The sequence below is a fragment of the Notamacropus eugenii genome, chromosome 6 (assembly GCF_028372415.1).
Source record: "Notamacropus eugenii isolate mMacEug1 chromosome 6, mMacEug1.pri_v2, whole genome shotgun sequence".
In the NCBI taxonomy this organism is placed as follows: Eukaryota; Metazoa; Chordata; class Mammalia; order Diprotodontia; family Macropodidae; genus Notamacropus; species Notamacropus eugenii.
In genome coordinates, this window is record NC_092877.1 from 228544998 (window position 1) to 228564618 (window position 19621).

The following is a 19621-nucleotide window of genomic DNA, read 5'->3' on the forward strand; positions in this document are numbered from 1 at the left end:
CAAGCAGCTTACAAAGAGGCTCCAAACGTGTCTTTTTAATATTGTAGCTATTCAGTGTTAAGCTTCATTAGAAGATACCAATTGTGTGCTATTAGGCAGCAAGTATAACAACAGATATAGGGACAAATGCCCATTTAAGCACCATACAACCAAATGAACCTAATGTGATTGCTCAAAGTTAAGCCTATAACAAAATTAAATGATTAAAAAAGTCACTGATGACTTCCTTTCCAGGAATTGTTAGGGAAAATATGTTCAGTCATGACTTATAAGCAATTGCCTACAGAGAAGCAAGGCCCAAGGTAGTTTTGCTACAGTAAATATATTCAAAGAAAATTCCAAAGGGCATAAATGTTTTATTTCAGCTATTTTCTTGTTTACATTTTTTGCAGCATCTTTACCCATATGCTTTTAAGCTTAATTTACAAATTTATAATTTTTTTCTGTTAATAAAATGTCAATGTCTTTAATTAGTGCTACTAAAATAACTAATTTTATTTATTCCAACCAGAGAAGCAAATACGTTAATCAAAACAATTTTCAAGAGTAAGACCAATACTAATGTTAACTTTCTTCCACTTCTAATGTTTATAAAATATTCCTGCAGTCACAGTTTGAAGAACAACAGTAGGGAAAGGGACCTTAATGATCACCTACACTTACCCCTCATTTTACAAAAGATGAAACCGAGGCACAGAGTTTAAGAGGCCTTTCCAAGTTCATTCAGCTTTATGGACTATTGTTCTTGATCTTCTAAATATTATCTTGAAGAACAGAACATTTTTATTTAATAGAATCTCTATTTTAATTATTAGAATTGACGTTAATGAAGGGAAACAAAGCTATGGACTATTCAGAATGGCAAACAGTCCTAAAATGATTCACACTTCACTTGAAATGCAAATAATTATATGTGTGTGTGTATATATATATATATATATATGTATATATGCACACATATACATATATATTCATATATGTGTGTATGTATTTGGGGGGGGGGGGGCAGACCAATGATTTGCTTAGTGTAGTAAGAACCAAGAGAGGAAATTGCTTCTAAGAAAGGAAATTAGCAGTGGATTTGAAACTTAGTCAGAGAATTGCCTGTGGGCAATTGAGAAGTGCCTTGTCCAAGGTCACACAGTACTGGTCAGATGCAGAATTTCAACCCAAATCCTTTGGTCTCCAAAACTCTCCCTAGATTTAGTCCCTCCAGGATGCCTCTCATTATTTCCTAAAGTAATGGTTCTTCCAATTAATCATTCTAATGGATCTATAAGATAACAACTATATTGTTTACAGAATTTTGAACAATCTGATTTTATTTTAAAATATCTAAACTAAAAGTGAAGGGACCACTTGTAAATATTATCCTAAAATCACAGTTTGATCTAGAATTGTAAGAGATCTAGAGGTCATCTCTTCTAACAATTTTATTATACAGATTAGGAAACTGAAGCCCAGAGAAATGAAATAACTTGCCCAAAGTCACAGAAGTATTAAGTGGCATATTCAAATCTGAATCCAGGTCCTTTGACTCTGAGCCTGGGGCACTTTTCCACTATGCAAATTCTTCAAGGCCAAGCATGTAAATCCATTTTCAAGTAAGAGAAGAAAGGAAGATTAACATTATTTTTAAAATGTTCTACAATATTTTTAATGTACTGAAGTAGCTTTTATTTTAACCTTCCAGACATAGAAATAGATGAGAAAACCAAGCATAGTCCTATTCAAAGCTTTGTTTCATTTTTCTTTCAATTGGTACTGGCAGGTAAACAGGAAAGCAAATAACTGACATATGACTGCAAATAACCTACCAGCAAACTTATTAAAAGTCATGTATACTGTATATTGTAAAAGCCTGTATACTGTACAGGCATGTCCTGTCAGGAGGATGGAAGGAGAGAGAAAATGCAAAGCCAAATGGAAGCCAGTGGAAGCAAACATGAACGCATTTATTTTTAAAGCACTAGTTAGGTCCTCGATGCTAAATGCTAAATAAAACAAAAAGTTAACAAACCACAGAGAAAAATTAATTTCCTATTTCAGGAACTTATCAAGAATATGTGCCAAAAGTTAAACTGATCAGAAATTTTTAAAAGGGGACAAAAAGAAACCAGTAAAATGCATTTACCCCCCAAAAATGTATTTTACAAGTACAGAACCCCCTGAATTAGTAATCTAGTACCTCCTCTACTACCTGCCTGGACTCAATTCTATTTGATTTGGGGCCACTACTAAGGGCCTAACAGATGTGAGGCAGAGAAGGATTCTGAGGAAATGTTGATAATGTAAAAACAAAACATAATAATAAAAATCTATTTCTAAGAAGAAATAGATTAACTTTAAAATTCCGTTACCAAATCCTTGACCTGTTATAATGGGCCTGGAGTCAGGAAGATTTGAGTTCAAATCCAGCTTCAGACACTTACTAGCTGTGTGACCCTGGGCAATTTATTTAACCCTATTTGCTTCAGTTCCTCATCTGTAAAGTGGGGACACACTAGAAAAGGAAATGGCAAACCACTCCCGTATCTCTGCCAAGAAGACCCCCATGGACAGTCCATGGGGTCACAAAGAGTCAACAACAACCCTGTGCTAGACACTGAAGGAGATACAAATGAGTATAAAACAGGGTTCCTACCCTATATGAGTTTCCAATCTATCTGGGGAGACAAAATATATGGACACACATGAGAAGACAAATAAAAGAAATCTTACAAGGCACAAAACAGATTTTCAAAATTTGGAATCTGAGAGCTTACTGGCACTCTCTAAGTTATCCAGAGAACCTTTCCATTTTGTAGCAGAGAAAACCTGAGATCCAATATGGATACTATGTATCCATTACACATTAGTTATTGGCAATGCCAGTATTAGATTCCATGATGAAATCCTAAATGAGTAATACCTATAAATCAGTGTCGTAAGTCCAAAGAAGAGGTCCTCCTGACTCCATGGCTGCTGCTCTATTCACTGCACCACCTAGCTGCCCCTCTCCAAGTCCTTTTTAGCAAAACTGCAGTGGGTTACCCAGAGTCAATAGGAAGTATCAGTAAAAAATGGATTGGTATGAACTTTTCTTTACTTTCTCCCTGCTCTCCTTGTGATGGCACAGATTCATTTATTTAACAAGCATTTATTTAGGACCTACTAGGTACCAGGTATTATGGTAGGGGCTAGGGATACAAAAACAAAAATCTACATAAACATAACAGGGAACTCATTCCTCCAATTATGTAGAGAGTCAAAATGGTCTCAAATAATTTTTGGAAAAGAATTTGATAGCAGGCCTGTGGGAGAGGTAGGAGAGTTTGAATTATAATGCTCACAGTCAAAAGGTTTAAAGGGTAGAATTTTCCTACTACCAATTTCCAAGTCTAACTCTTATGGTAAGAAAGAAGTAAAATAACCATTTCAGGATGCCATATTTGAGCCAACAGGACTAATTTAATACAACTTGTACAAGAATAAACAACAGGGCAAAGCTTGTTTATACACCCTTATTCAGGTAAAGATAACTGTTCTTTAAAAAAAAAGAGGGAGGAGTATCATATTTTTTTTTTTTTGCTTCCCACTCTGTTGAGGGGAAAACTGACAAGCCTGCAAAGTTACCCAAAATTAAGTCAGCAGCAAAGGGTGAGTGTAGACCTGTCTAGAGGAAGAAAAAGCATGTCACGTAGTGTGTGCCACCTTCAGGGTTATCAATCTTAAGCAAAGCGGGTATAAATAATGATTGATGTCAACCACAGGAGTATGATGTAGTATTTGGTGCTGGAAAAATATTCAAAGAATCTGCTCCAAAATGACTACTGTGGCTGCACAACCACTTTAAAATAAAAACAATCAGGAAAGGTCCAGGAAACCAAATCCCCAGGGGAAGAAGACACAGTCCACACAACTTTCCCAAAGGAAAATTGCAAATAATCTTGGCAATATGCCCCAATTCATCTTCTTGGAGGGAAAGAAGAATTCATTCACTGAAGACTTGTGACTCAAAAAGGAAAACACAAATATAAGACCTAAATTAGCACAATAATTGGAAAGTTATTATTCACCCAATGGGTTAATAGTAAACTTTTAGAAACAAAGACTTTAAATGTTTAGAGACTTAGTGATATATATGTGCGTATGTTTGTGTGTGTGTATGTGTGTGTGTGTGTGTGTGTGTGTTTGCAAAGCTGCATAATTGTCTACTGTTTTATAGCCCTCCACAACCAGAGGTCAGACGATATTTTCCAGCTATTTTAAGGCCTAAGCACTCTATCTCTTAAAAGGGCAATTCCTCTGCTCCACAGATACGGTGTTAACTTTCTTTTCTTCCTTCTCTTTTCTTTCTTTTGCAAAGGATGAGACAAAGCATGAGCTGTACTCCGAGGAAGAAAATTCTAACAAATCATTTTTTTAAAAGGGGCAAAAGGACATAAGAAGGAACAAAAGAGACAGAAATCCTATGAATAAAAGCATACTGTGCAGAAAAAAATAACCTAATTCAGTATGATATACTGAAATACTGGAATCAGAAAACCTGAGTTTGAATCCTCTCTGCCATATAATATCTGCATGAGCTTGCACAAGTTACTTAACTTCTTTGGGTCCCCAGTGAAAAATGAGAACATTGGCTTAGATGATCTCTAAGACTCTCTTTCGCTCTAAATCTATGACTTTTTAAAATTCCCCTATGATACAAAGCCTATTACTTTAATCTTATTTGCTCTACCTGAAAACTGGAATCCCATCGTGACAATGAGGATGATTACAATCCATAATGTATAGTATGTACTTACAGTGAAAAGAGATAGAGACTGGACCTGTGATTTCACTGGTTTAAAGCAAGTTTCCCAAAATGGGCAATGCCACGCCTGGGGGTTGCTGGAAGGATGGGAGGGGTGGTGGTGGTAGTAACCTCTGGGGCAACTAGCGAGCACTGAATAAAAATAAAGGGGCAGTGGAAGCATAAGGAAAAAGAGAAGATAATAAAATTTTGAAAAACCATTCATAAGTGTTTCATCTGTTGTGTAACAGTCAAAGTGATAGTGATTATATTATTTTCCAAATAAACACACAAAATGCAAGTTATAGCTTATCAGTGGTCAAGTCTTAACAAGCACGTGTGGCAGGTCAGCATATCATTCATTGTTGTGAAGCTCACGATGCACTGGCAGGAGTATGTGTGTGTAAAGACTTGTTTACAATATGATACTATATGGTTATATGACACAATACTATATCATCCAAATTTCAATGCAGGGAAACCTCCCACAAGTTTACAATAAATTATTAAATTTAAGATGCATCATTTTTTAAAAATACATATTTTTTATTTTTTGAAATGATACCAATTTCAAAAAGCCATTAAAGTGTTAAAGAAAATAATTTCCAGGGGGACAATAAGTAATTTTTTTTAAAGGGGGCAATGGGCCAAATAAGTTCGGGAACATCTGGTAAAGTGTTCCCTGGTGCACTTAGGACAGTTAGATGGCAAAGCAGACATAGCGCTGGATATGGAGTCAGGAAGACCTGAGTTCAAACTCAGCCTCAGACACTTACTAGCTGTGTGACCCTGGACAAGTCACTTAACCCTGTTTGCCTCAATTTCCTTATCTGTAAAATGAGCTGAAGAAGGAAACCACTTCAATATCTTTGCCAGTAATACTCCAAATGGGATCACAAAGAGTTGTACACAACTTAACAATAACAATAAGGTACAAAATACACTTCCCATAGACAAGACTAGAGTGTCATTATGAATGTGAAAAATAAAATACATACGTCCCACCAACCTCCAGGGTCGCTTACTCAGTAACTAAACTAGCTGTCTACGGGGGCAAGAAAAGTGCCAATGAAGAAATCACTTCAAAAGCTCACTTTTATTGCACTTTAAACATTCAATACTATTGCAAACTCCCTGGAAATATCTATCTTTTATGCTCACAATTTTTTTGCCTGGCAAGTAATTCTACCTTCTTTGGTTCGGGGCTACAGGAGAATACAGTCTAATGTTTACCACACTTGTCACACGTAACAGAATTTGATAAATGGTCTAAACTGCATTCAGGAAACATCATTTAACACAGTTTATTGGTATAGAATTTGATTCAGGAATTCATAACAGTCACTAAGCCCAAGATATTTTTATAAGAAGGAAATGCTGAAAGTAAATATCTCTCTAATAAACCTGTTTGAAAACTAATAGCAACATCCCCCCCCCATTCTCCCATAAAAAAACTACAGAAAACACAGTAAAGCTCTCAAATGTCTAATTTTAATTTTAACAGGTCATATCCCACAATATATCCTAAAGTTTCAAAAGATTAAGATAGCTTTATTCAGATTTTAATTCCACAACAAAAAATGAGGAAGTTATCCAGGCTTTCTATACTATATACATTTAAAAGGCAATTTTATATAAAGCTCTTCTTAGGAGTTCTTTTCCTAAATAACATTTGATTCTAATCTATGCCTGTTTAATAATATTTTGATACAAATATAATCACTTAAATTATAGCTGTATTCTAAGCAACGGATTACTCTAAGTCAACAGAAATAACACTAATTGATAAAGAAACCTAGAATCCATCCACAAAGCTCTTTTCTTTCCTATATTCTATACAAAGCATTTTTTCTTTAGAGTCTTAAAATACTTTCACTCTCTGCTGCTTTCCTTTCCTGTCTTTGGCTAGTCTTTTTTCAAGTCTAGTTCATGAAATACTCTACTTACCAATGTATAAGTAACCAAATTTATCAAATTCATGATGTATTCAAAGTATGCATAGCACTTTATCACATCCTGAACGAAAAGAAAAGCATATGCCTACTTTTTGTCTCAGACTTGCATAGAACACTACAGAAATGGGTCAGAACAGATGGGTAAGTAATTCTGTCACTGCACTCATATATAGAATGCAGAACTCTTACATACTATTCCAGATCATATCCTTCATACCAATCCAGTATTCAATTCCCACCATCATCACCACCACCACCACCACCATCACCACTTCACAAAAAAGTATATTTTGGAGTTTACGTATTTGCCAACAACTTACTGGAACTTCAAATGCTTCCTGGGTATCATCCAGCATCTGGATTTTAATGGAAATAAGCTTTCCTGGTGGCACCGTGGGCAATTTCTGTCCATGTTCCAATGTACTGATCCCAGCATTCTCAGGAGCTCCTAACCGTGATCCTGGAGTTGGCTTCTGCTCTATTTCACCCATGTTTAAAGTAACTTATATAATATCTAAAAGGGGGAAAAAAGAAAAGAAACTGAATTAGAAGAGTATCTTTTTTTTAACCATTTCACACTATTTGTCACCACTTATAATTTTTTGCCAGAAGTGCTGCACATTACAGAAGAATATCACTGTTGGTCCCTTAGTTTTTAGGTTACTACCCATAAGATAAACCAAAATTGTAGGGCAACTTACTATTTTTAATACAATCACAAAAGTTTTACCAGGGAGCACAGGATTTAGAGGTAGAAGCGGCCTTTGAGAACCAATTATTCCTCAACTTTAATTAGTGCTACATGCTAGAGATTAATAACATCCTTCTCTGAACCAGTATTCTTTTTTTTTAAAAAAACTTCATTTTCAGCTCAATTATCCATAATGGATTTCCCAAACACTCCAGGGCACCCCCCCATTCATTTATTCATCTAACAAATATTTGTTAAATACCTACTATTTGCCCATTACCCAAACTAGATGCTGCGAGGTTAACACAATACAAAATAAGTATGATGCAATTTTTGCCCTCAATAAGCTTACAATCTGGTTATGAAGAAATGATATATGTATGAAAAATTCAAGCAAGTGTAAGACTAGGTCAAAATGAGTTGGCCAAACAATTGATTTTTAGAGGTAGAAAGAAGGGAGAAATCAAGTGAGCTGAAGAGGCAACTAAATGCTTCATAGGAAGGCAGGACTTAAACTGGATATTCAGAAGGGATAGATACATAGCTAAAGGTCTCTCTCCTGAATAACCACAAAAACTCACTGTGAGCATTAGAGATTTTACTACTATACTACAACACTTAGGTTAAGAGATTGGCTTTCATTCACACAGTTTAAATAAGTGCCAGAGATGAGATCCAAACTCCAAATCCGGCAACATTTTCCAGTCTCCCACAGTGCTTCTTCTAACAAAGATGCACATAGTTTTCAAAACTTGGTGTCACAGTGTTCCATTTAACTAAGAAAGCAGCCAAGCCACATTCTGTGATGGAAAAAGCAATGACCTAGGAATCAGAAGATTTGTACCCCAGGATCACCTCTGACGTTAATTAACTTGTGACCTTTGGTGAAACACTTTTACTTTTACAAACTTCATTTTCCTCACCCAGAAAATAAGAAAACCTTCCAGGTAACATACTATGGCTCTATATAGGAATAAATAAGGAGGAAGAGGAGTAAAAAAACAAAATCAAAAAACTTTTACAAAGTCTTAAATTTGAAAGATTGATGTGACTGAGAAAATAGAGAAAGCAGGAAAGAGACATCAATGAGAGTCACTGGTCTGGGGGAAGGGAAACCAAAAAGAAAGCTGAGTTCTGTTTTCCATATGATTCGTGAGAAGTAAAGCCAGACGGATATACAAAACAGGAGCTTAGGGAAACTACCAGGCTAAAGCTATAAAATTAAGCCTACCCACACAGAAGATAGTTAAAGCCATACAAACAGATGAGATCTCAAAGGGAAGGAATATAAAGAAATTCAAGGAGTCAAGGAGTGAACCTTCTATTTTAGGGCTTGGGGAGAAAAAACAAATTAGTTCCAAGAGTTAAGCAAAGAAAATGGTAATTTAGTATCAAAGATGCAAAGTTTCAAGAAGGATGAAGTCATCAAGTGTGTTTTATAACACACTTTTCTACTTTATAGTAGAAAGCCTTATATACTTGAAGACAATAATTAAAGTTAACTTCACCTTTCTTCTCTTCAGGAAAAATCCATTTCTTTCATCTTATTTCCACTATTTTACTGCTTAATCCTTGTTTGTCCTCCCTTGAGATTTCTCTCAGTTCTTCACATCTCTCAATTCAAGATTTATGAAGTCTCCCTCACATTCAAGGGTTATAATAACAAATGAAAAAGAGTACTGTCTGAAGAATTAAGTGTCCAGGAGCCTAACTCAACAAATCCTAAGGAAATCTTTGTTATGAATCATACTAAGCACACATTCATAACTCTGAAAAAAACGGCATGGAGTACTGGCTCTTTAGTTAGTAGTTCAGAATTGATGATCGGAACCTGGAAGGTTCAGAATTTCATTCTAGACTTCAATTCTCCCTTACCCCTCATTTTACTGCCATTTAGCTTCAAAAGGCTCTGCCTGCCACTTCCTAAAAAAGATTTCCTTTGATCTGACAAAAAGGGAGCCTGAGTATCATCTTAATAATGCCTGCTAATATTCAGTGACCTCTTCACCATCTCCCCCCAAAGATGGCTACTCCCTGTTGACCTTTAAAGGAAATAAGCTAGATATCTAGTTAAGAATAATTCCTTTTTGGGTGGGGAGGAAAGCTTTTCTTAAGAGTTGCTCTAGTCAGATGATCATAGGTTTTAGAGTTGGAAGGGAGGAGTGGCTTTCATTGCACAGATGAGGAAACTGAAATCCAGAAATTTCACTTTCTCCTCCTCTCACAGTATTATTGGCTTTATAATGATAATCCTAAGCCACTCATTTTGGTGAGTGTATGGGAGACACAGATTCAGACATGTGCTTTCATTTATATGAAAAATTCTGAAGTGTTTAAACTCTCTCCACCAATGTAGATCAATGACATAGATCAACTCTCTGAGAGTTGCCTGGGGTACCTCCTAAAATGGCTTGCCCATGGTCACAGAGTTGTGCATTGACCACAGGACTGAGATCCAAGTATTTCTGACTTTAAGGCTAATCTTGTATCCACTACTTCCAGGCAACCACTCAGATCACTGATACTATTTCTTGTTTGAATAGTCCTTCCACTCTTTTTGCTTTTCAGAATAACCCACATTATGCATGTGATATGGCATAAATAAAGGGTAAAAATACAAACCCACAATCCTCAAGAATACCAAAAACTCTATAGGGAATTTTCCAAACTAATGGACACTTTATACTTTGGGGCTTGAAATATATTGAATCAACTTATAAATATTTAACTCCATGGTCAAGATCATCAGATTCTTAGGGAAGGGAGGGCACTTTATCCATAGTTAACATATAACATAGTTAACACATGAGCAGGGAATGGATATTGGTTTTAAAAAGAGAGAAAGGGAAAGAAAGAAAGAAAGAAAAGTAGAGGGAGAAAGAAAGAAAGAAAAGTAGAGAGAGAAAGAAAGAGAAGAAGGAAGGAAGGAAAGAAGGAAAGAAGAGAAAGAAGGAAGGAAGGAAATAAGGGAGGAAGGATAGATGGATGGAAAGAAGGAAGGAAGGAAAGAAAGAAAAAGAAAATCACAAGATTGAGATCAAGGTTATAATCCCTTTTTTTCAATTATGTTTATCTTTTGTTAAAGCAGGTATGAGCATATATGAATATACGAAGGGGAAGAAGAAATCCAAGGAATGATATGGCATGCTTCTTAGGGGATATGGACAAGGTTTCTGGACTGGGTCTTACCTTAAAAAGTAAAGCACCATTCCCAGTAGAAAGTGTGTTTAGGGGAATCAAAGGTGAGAATGTGCTACAGGAGGCAAGCCCTAGTCTGAAACAGGACTCCTTAGATTAGAAAGCCGTCTTAACATGAAAAAAAAGGAAAATGATAAATGTTGGAGAAGATGTGGGAAAGTTGGAATACTAATTCATTATTGGTAGAGTTCTGAGTTGATCCAACCATTCTGGAGAGCAATTTGGAACTATGCCCAAAGGGTTATAAAAATGTGCATACCCTTTGATCCAACAATACCACTTCCAAGACTGTATCCCCAGGAGATCATAAAAACGGGAAAACAACTCACATGTACAAAAATATTTATAGCAGCTCTTTTTGAGGTGACAAAAAACTGGAAATTGAGGAAATGCCCATCAATTAGGGAATGACTGAACAAGCTGTGGTATATGAATGTAATGGAATACTAATATGCTATAAGAAATGATGAAGAGGCAGACTTCAGAAAAACCTGGAAAGATTTATATGAACTGATGCTGAGTGAGGAGAGCAGAACCAGGAGAACATTGTACACAGTAATAGCCACAGTGTGTAATGACTGATTTTGATAGACTTAGCCCTTCTCAGCAATACAAGGTCCTAAAGCAATTCCAAAAGACTTATGACAGAAAATGACATCCATATCCAGGGAAAGAACTATGGAGTCAAACTGCAGAGCAAAGCAGACTATTTCCCTTTTTTTTTTTTTTGGTTTTCTTTCTCATGGTTTTTGCCATTCATTATAATTCTACGCAACATGACTAAAGTGAAAATTTGTTTAATAGGAATGTTTATGTAGAGACTGTATCAGATTGCATGAGATCTTGGGAAGGGAAAGGATAGGAAGGGGGAGAAAACTTAAAACTTATGGAACTGGATGTTGAAATTCAAAAATAAATAAACTAATAAAAAAAAAAAAAGATTAGAAAGCAACCTTTGCAGAGAAGGGGAGAGGGGCAGCACCTTCTACAAGGCTCAGTAGGACAGAAATTCTCTCACAGAAAAAAAAAACCCTTGTAACAGTGTTGCTGGGTAGAAGTTCTCTTTGTGGTGACAAAAACAACCTGGAATTTGCAGGGATGCCTATCAACTGGAGCATGGCTGAACAAGTTTGTAGTATGTGAATATGATGGAATACTATTGTGCTATAAGAAATGATGAGCTCAATGGTCTTAGAAAAACATGGATAGATTTGCAAGAAATAATGAAGAGCGATACGAGTAGAACCAGGAGAACACTGTACACAGTAACAACTCTATTGTTTTAAGAACAACTTTGAGTGACTAAGTCATTCTGAGAATTACAAATGCCTAAATTAACTACAAAGGACATATGAAGGAAGACACTATCTTCAACCAGAGAAAGAACTGCTCAATATAGGTAGAGAATAATTGACGTGTGTGTGTATGTGTATGTATGTATGTATTTGCGTGTGATGGTAGCCTTCTCTGGGGTGCGTGAAAGGGGAGAAAAAAGGAAATAAAAAAAGTGACATCATAACTTTACTACATATTTAAAAGGAATAGCAAGTTGTACATAATAGATTTGCACTTTTTTTGTTTTACTTCTTAAGTTCTGAATAAAATAAATACAATTTTTTTAAAAAAAGAGAAAAACAATCTCGTTCCTACCAAGAGAAAGAACATTTGGAAAACTACTCTAGGTTTTGACTTCAGTTAGCATCAACAAGACACAAAGAGGTGAATGAAAGGAATCCATTATCAAGGAAAGGATGGCAGAGCAAAGCAGCCATTCTCAAAGACAGGAAAGGGCTGCCATACTCTTGATCAATAATTACAAAGGGATTCAGAATATGTCACATTATTATAAACAGCTACCTTATTAATTTATATTCCATTAGACTGAGATTGAGTAAAAGGAAAATTGAAATTGACACATGATTGATCCCATTCTCAAGAGTGTTAATCAACAAGTATTTAGTAGTCAGACATTGTGGTAAGTGTTGGGATCACAGAGACAAGTCCATGCCCTCAAGAAGTTTATGTTCTAAAAGGAGATACAACAGTGTGCACATATAGGTAAAAACAAAACACAAATAAAATAAATAAAAAGCTCTTTTATCTTAAACAGGAAGCATCATAGTTGATCCCTTTGCAATCACTATCCTATCATTTCCACAAGTTCACAAAACAACACAAACTGGAAGACCATCATTTTTCATGAATTCCATATAATGTTCATATGTCATCATCATCCCATAATCAATACTATCACAAGTACCAATATTAAGGATTGTTGACCTGGAACTTCTGAGATCATCAAGTCCATTCCCCTCATTTTTTTTCCTCAGGAGATTACAGTGTGAATAAACATTTATTAAACTCCTATAATGAGTAAAGCACCAGGTTAGGCACTGAGGACAAAAAGTTAAAAATGCAACCATCCCTGCCCCACGGAGCTTACATTCCACTGAAGAAATACAAGTAGACAAATGATATGTAAATACAAAATGATTCAAGAGAATGAGAGAGAGCTAGTAATTGGGGGAGATGGGAAATTTCTCTTACGGCTAGTGGTAGGTGAAGAGTGCTTTTCATTAACCAAGGATTCTCCAAGATAGAGTTGAGAAAGAAGTGAAATCTAGAAAGGGGGACAATTACACAAAGATATAGAGGCTGAAGATGTAATGCTGTATTTGGTGGGGTTCATACCTTTTAATTAAGCTCTCAAAAATATAGACCATTGGAAGGGTTCCATGCTAAATTAAATTCAAACTAAGTTAAATGAATTTTAAGATGAGTTCTTAAAGAAAAAGTCCTAACCCCCCAAAAAGTGGATATACTCAAAACTACAGGCCGAATAACAGTTTTAGATCCAGAAGCAATCTCAAACATATTTTGTAGGTACAAAGGAGAGAAAATTCACCACTATATGAACATCTTCTCTTGTTAGCAATGGAGAGGGGAGAAAAGAGGACAAATAACAAAAACTATTAAATTGACTACCTTTTCCTCCACGTTTGGAGCCTTATTCAAATCCGATTTACGTAAGCTCTAAAGATACTCATTGAAGAAAGGGCTATATGGGGATGAAAAAAGTCTAAATCAGAATAGTTGTTTAAAGCAGCAAGGCAAGGCAAACTCTGTTTTGACTACTTATGGAGACTCAGATAAGGCATTTGTAAGACTGTTCAGAGACTATCTGTTGGGGTCAATTCACTTATTTCCAGTTTCTGTGTTTAGAAGCAAAACGCCTAAGAATCACTGTTTCACATCATGCAAATACTTAAGACAGGCATGTTTTGAACTATTTGACAATTTGAGAAAACCCAGAAGAGGATGTTAGCTTTTTCTAAGTAGCAGCACACTATTTTACCTCCATGGCAAGAAAAAAAAGTTTTAACTTCTGAAATCAAATAAAGTATCCACCTCCCCTCCCCCAATAACTTCAACTTCTCCTTAAACACATCTCTCAAGATAATCAAAATGTCACTAAAAATATCCTACCAAAGATTCTCTAGTCATAAGAATAGTCCATTTAAAAAGCTTTCTATGACATGTCTAAGGTCATTAGCATAAAATAATCTTCCTTGATCACAACACAAGAAATTCAATCACCTCAAAAAGAGTCTACTCAAATCTATAGTTGGCTACAATCTGACCCAAACAACCTTTTGTTGGTTCATTTTTTTCTCAAACATGAGTTAAGGTGATGTAACTGAACTGAAATGAAATGTCTTAGTTTATTATCACATGCCAACTTTGTGATAAAACATGAACACTGTAAAACTCTTCCTCATATTTTCCCTACCTGATTAAACAAACTATGTTGTAGCTGGAAAAACTAAATCTGTCCATTATTTGTATACATATTATATTTCATTCATATTATATGTTATATATACATACATATATATTATATGCAGACATCCATGTATATGTATGTTATTGGGTTTGTATTTGTATCCAAAAGCTCAAAATACTTTAAAAACTCATTATTTTTAGTTCCAACTTGTGATTTCAACAGCTTAAGAACACCCTATCAGGCAACACCCTCTATCAATGCAAATTAACAATCTATCAGCAATTTATAATGTAATTGGGGGCACACAGAGTTTAAGCAATTTGCATCATCAAAGGTGGTATTTAAACTTATCTTCTAGGCTCTCTATCCACTACTCTGTTTCTTGAGCTACCTCTCAAAGAACATATGAAGACAAGAATTGAAGAATAATACTGGGTATTCCAGTGTGGGGTGATGGTGTGATATAATGACAGCTGGATTTGAAATTGTGAACACCAGCATTTTAATCTCACTTCTGGCACTCAGTCAGTCAGTGACTATGAACAAGTTGCTTAACCTACCTGAGCCTGTTTCCTCATTTTTAAATAAGGATAACTACTTACCATCTATATCTCATGGGGTTGTTGTGAGGCTCAATGGATAACAAACAAAACATGTCACAAACCTTAAGGAAGTGATGAAAGTAACAGCTATTACTGTTAATTCAAAGCTCACTAATGCTCACTTATAATGACTCTGGTAGCACAAAGTTAAATGCTACAAACAAGATAGTTTGGGTTGTTGTTTCATTTGCTTTATTTGTTTTTGTTGAAAAAATGGATAGCTTTAAGTACAAAACAATACTTACTCACAAAACAGCTGAGGTTGTGCCCAAGAATAACTTACCCAGCAAAGTTGAATATAATCCAGGATGGAAAAAAAATGGATATATAACAAGCTGAAAGACTTTCAGGTATTTGTGAAAAAAAGACCAGAACTCAAAGGAAAAATGAATATAATAAGATGCAGAAGAAGGATAAGAAAAATATTAAAGACTAATTATAAGGAACTCTTTAAGGTCAAACTATTTACTTCTGATATATGAAATTATTATTATATTATGTAAGTGATTATTAAGATATTTCTTAGCAGTAGACAGTCAAATCATTACTAGTTTGAAAGAAAGGTTGCAACTGAACTGAATATGATGGTTTGATTCTCAAAAACAAAATTGGATAGAAAAGGTAAAAGAAGTGCAACTATCTCATACTTTTCCAACTCTTAGAAATATCCATTTTTATAAAAGCAATGTCAGTGTTCTGTAAGTAGAGTTTTATTCTACTTAGGATCATAGTAAATTGAGAGCTGTATGGGACCTTAGACACCCACTCTGCTTCATTCTACAAAGCAGAAAATTGAGGCCAAGGGAGGTCACACAGCTGACAAACGTAGGTCTTCCTGACTCAAAGTTCATCGATCTTTAAGTTCCTGCTTTGTCACATACTTTGACTCATTGTTATCTATTCATTAAAATAAGACTTCTGTCAAGCAACACTTGATTGGTTAACCCAACTTATTAAACTCACAAATAACAAAACTTAATTTCTTTTACAAATAGGTGAGGTTTCACTATAATCATCACAGCTTCCAAAAATAGGTAAGATAAAATAATAATTTTCTCTGCATAGGATATGAGAGAGTAGAAGACTCAGATTCCACAAGGATTCTCCCTCTGCCCCAGCATGCGCGCACACACGCACACACACGCACGCACACACACACACACGTGGCCTCCAGTTCTACATAGCAGTACATCTCACTAGTTTATAAACTATTATTTTCTACTTATTCACGTTCACTCACTAGCAGGTACTAAGACCTCTGATCTTCTTTAGTCTAAAAACTATTTAGAACTAAGTAACAAGGAACATTCACTCTTGCAATTACCTCCTCCCCCAAAGAAAGCCTTATATTAAGAACTGTACATGAAGTCTGGAGATATAAATCAATCATAATTCCAACTGAGGAAGCAGAATCTCTAATATGAATACAGAATTAAAGAAGAATTAAAGACTGAGTCAGTAAATCAAAATTTATTAAGTGCCCCCTATTGCCTGGTACTAATTATTTAGGAAAGGCAAAAAATAAATTTGTTATGGAGTTTATGAAACTCATAATAGTATTGTTTACTGTTATTTCAGAATTAGTATCTCAACAGTTCACAAAGTACACAGATAATAAGATCAGTATTTATTTTTCAGGACTGGTGTTATGGCAAAGCAAAGCAAAAACATTAATTTTTTTTATCAGAGGGCAGAAGAAATCTGAGTTTATAAAGGCCTTGAAACAATTATGCAAGTTCTATGAGAGGTATAGACAATAAATCTTGGTAGAACTTGTAGCTATGATGTCTAATCTTGATTGTAGAAACATTATACCTGAGGCAAATAATTTAACTCAGCTGTTCCATGAGAAATATGTTTACCATGCTCCTCTATTTTATGTGAAAGTGATGAATGTGGAATAATGCATCAAAACAAATACTAAGTTTTTAAAAAAATTTTTGTTAAAATATTTCCAAATTAATTCAGAAAGATGTGTGGAGAAAATATCCCTAACAGCTTCTTTAATTAATAATGAAGTTTTTACTATGAAGTTCACAAACACTTGTGAACTTATTTCACTGAATGCCATTCCATTCTCACTGTAGTTTTACCACTATGAAAATAATTTTCTAGAAGCTACATGACAAAACATAACCATATCCTATTTTAAAGAAAAATATTTCATTGACATCAATCTTGCAATGAACTATAATTTATTGTTTACATGATTTCAAGAGGTACAGAAAAATGTTTTCCAACCTGATATATTAAAAATAACACAGTTTCCCCCTCAGGGTAGAATGAGGAAAAAGCAACTACATGGAAAAGTTATTTGTTAAATTCTACAACAATAGTTCCCACACTAATAAAGAAATAAACCAATTAATGTTACTGCATGCTGTTAACTGCACAATAATGTTGTAAATATAAAAGTGCTGAAAAGCCATACTGATTGGAGTAATATTCCATTTTTACATTAAGGTTAATAGTCAAGTTAAAAGTTAATTAAAAAACCAAAATGTATTTTAAAAGCACAACATTATGTAAAAGAACAATGAAAATGATGCTGAAGTCATAGTCTAATAGCCACCACTTTATATTTCTACAGGTTAAAATAATTTCTTCACAATACTGTAAGGTATAGGTAGGCATATAATATGTGTGTGTGTGTGTGTGTGTGTGTGTGTGTGTGTGTGTGTGTGTGTGTGTGTGTGTGTGTGTGTGTGTATTGTCAGAGAGGAGCTCCTCAGCTCTAACCTCTAGTAGGTTCACCCTGGTTCTGGGCAGAGAGAAGGACAGCACTGAAGACATGATAAGGGGTTAATATATCTTTATTCTTCCTGATGGTACGGGGTCGGGAGGAGGTGGGGGAGCTTAGTCCCTACCCAATCTGATTAATTTACTAGTGGTGGTCAGTGAGATGGAGGCAGAGGGAGCATTCACCTTTACAGTATCAGCCCCTGGAACATCCACACTCACTGACCAGTGCTAGTTTGATTTTGAGAGAAACAAAGAGGCAACATGCCAACCACAAGCTCATAAGTTGTCAATAACTTTGGTTATATCATGATGCATCAGCATAGAGCAGGCACAGTGTATTGTTTAAAGGTTAAACTCAAATGTTTTTATTAGTTTATTATCACCGGAGTTGTTTATGGGTCATGATTCTGGGAACTTGTATCTTGCATCCATGCCACTTTAAAAAAAATGAAAATGAAACTGATAACTCTTTCAATACCCCCCCCATCCCCATCCACACACACACACACACACACTTTTTCTTTCTTCCTCTACCAGGAAGAGATTTTTCTTTTTCTCACTAAAACTGAAAGTTCCACCCGAGTCTTTCTGTTGGCAAACTTCTTGAAAAAGTAGTATCACTGAACAAATGGTCATCAAAAGTACTTCTGACTATTAGCAACCATATGAAAGATTGCTCCAAATCACTAACAAGAACAGAACCTAACAAACAGGTAAAGATGACAAGAGGGAATAGCGGGTGTTGAAGGGGCACTGTTGATTTTGTTGATTCAACTATGAACTGTTGCAACTACTCTGAAAAGCAATCAGGAATTATATGAAGAAAGTGACAAATATGCCCATTCCCTTGGCTTCCAATATCGGTTTAATGTAAAAAACCCTGAAATTTGTATTTCCAACCTCAATCTCTCTCCTGAGCCCCAGACCCACATTTCCTACTGCTAATTGGATATCTCCATTAGAATGACCAACAGAATTTCTAAATCAATAGACCGCAAAATGAACTCAGCAGTTTTCCCCCAAAAAACCTGTTCTTCTTCCTCTCCTTTACTTCCATATTCCTATTAATGTTATCACTTTTCTCCTAATCACTCAGGCTTGAAACATTTGATTCCCTCTTCTTCCATATCTGGTCACCAAGTTTAGATTCTACTTCTAAAATGTCTCTTAATTGTGTCTCCTCTTTTCCATTCAGAGCCATCATCCTGGTTCAGGCCTTCATTAATTCGTAGCTGCATTATCCTCCTAGCCTACTAATTAACCTCCTCACTTAATAGTTCTCTCACTTGAATGCCCTTCCCATCTTAACAAATAATCTTCCTAATGCCAAACTTACATTATTCTATTTCTCAAAAACTTTAAATGACTTTCTAGTACCCACATAACAAAGTTCTAATGAATTAACATGGAATTCACAGTTTAACCTGAAGTGACTTCACCAATGTATAACTAGCATGGGAATCATAGGCAGCCAGCTGGCTTTTTTCTCCATCACCATCTCTTCATTCAACAATCAAATCTTTGACAACACAGACCATGCCTTATTTATTCGTGCATCTGTATGCAAGGCCCTTCACAGCACCTTGCATTTTGTAGAAATTTAATAAATGTTTGCTGGATTTCTGGATCAATACACATTCAACTCTCCTACTATCTGTCCAGAAGTTTCTAGTAACCAACACTTCTACTGCTTTTACAATACAATGAAAACTGATGTTCTCAGCTGTTCCTGGAGACAATGCCTATCTTTTCAGATACTGATGTTAACCTGGTGAGGTCACATGGCTGCAACTCGAAGAACACCAGGGTCTCAGAAGAATCAAAACTGTAGGTTACATAAAGGAAAGATGTATGCAGATGGCATCATGTTACAAA

General features: G+C 35.4%; 1 protein-coding gene across 2 annotated transcripts in view; it reads right to left on the reverse strand.

Moving 5' to 3' along the window:
- Positions 1-19621, reverse strand: part of FARP1 (FERM, ARH/RhoGEF and pleckstrin domain protein 1) — a 353198-nt gene that overhangs the window by 280031 nt on the left and 53546 nt on the right. For both annotated transcript variants that reach the window (XM_072622073.1, XM_072622072.1), the window contains exon 2: positions 7050-7243. In XM_072622073.1, coding sequence (XP_072478174.1) covers positions 7050-7220 — 171 coding nt within the window. In that variant the 5' untranslated portion in view covers positions 7221-7243. The remainder of the gene's footprint in view (positions 1-7049; positions 7244-19621) is intronic.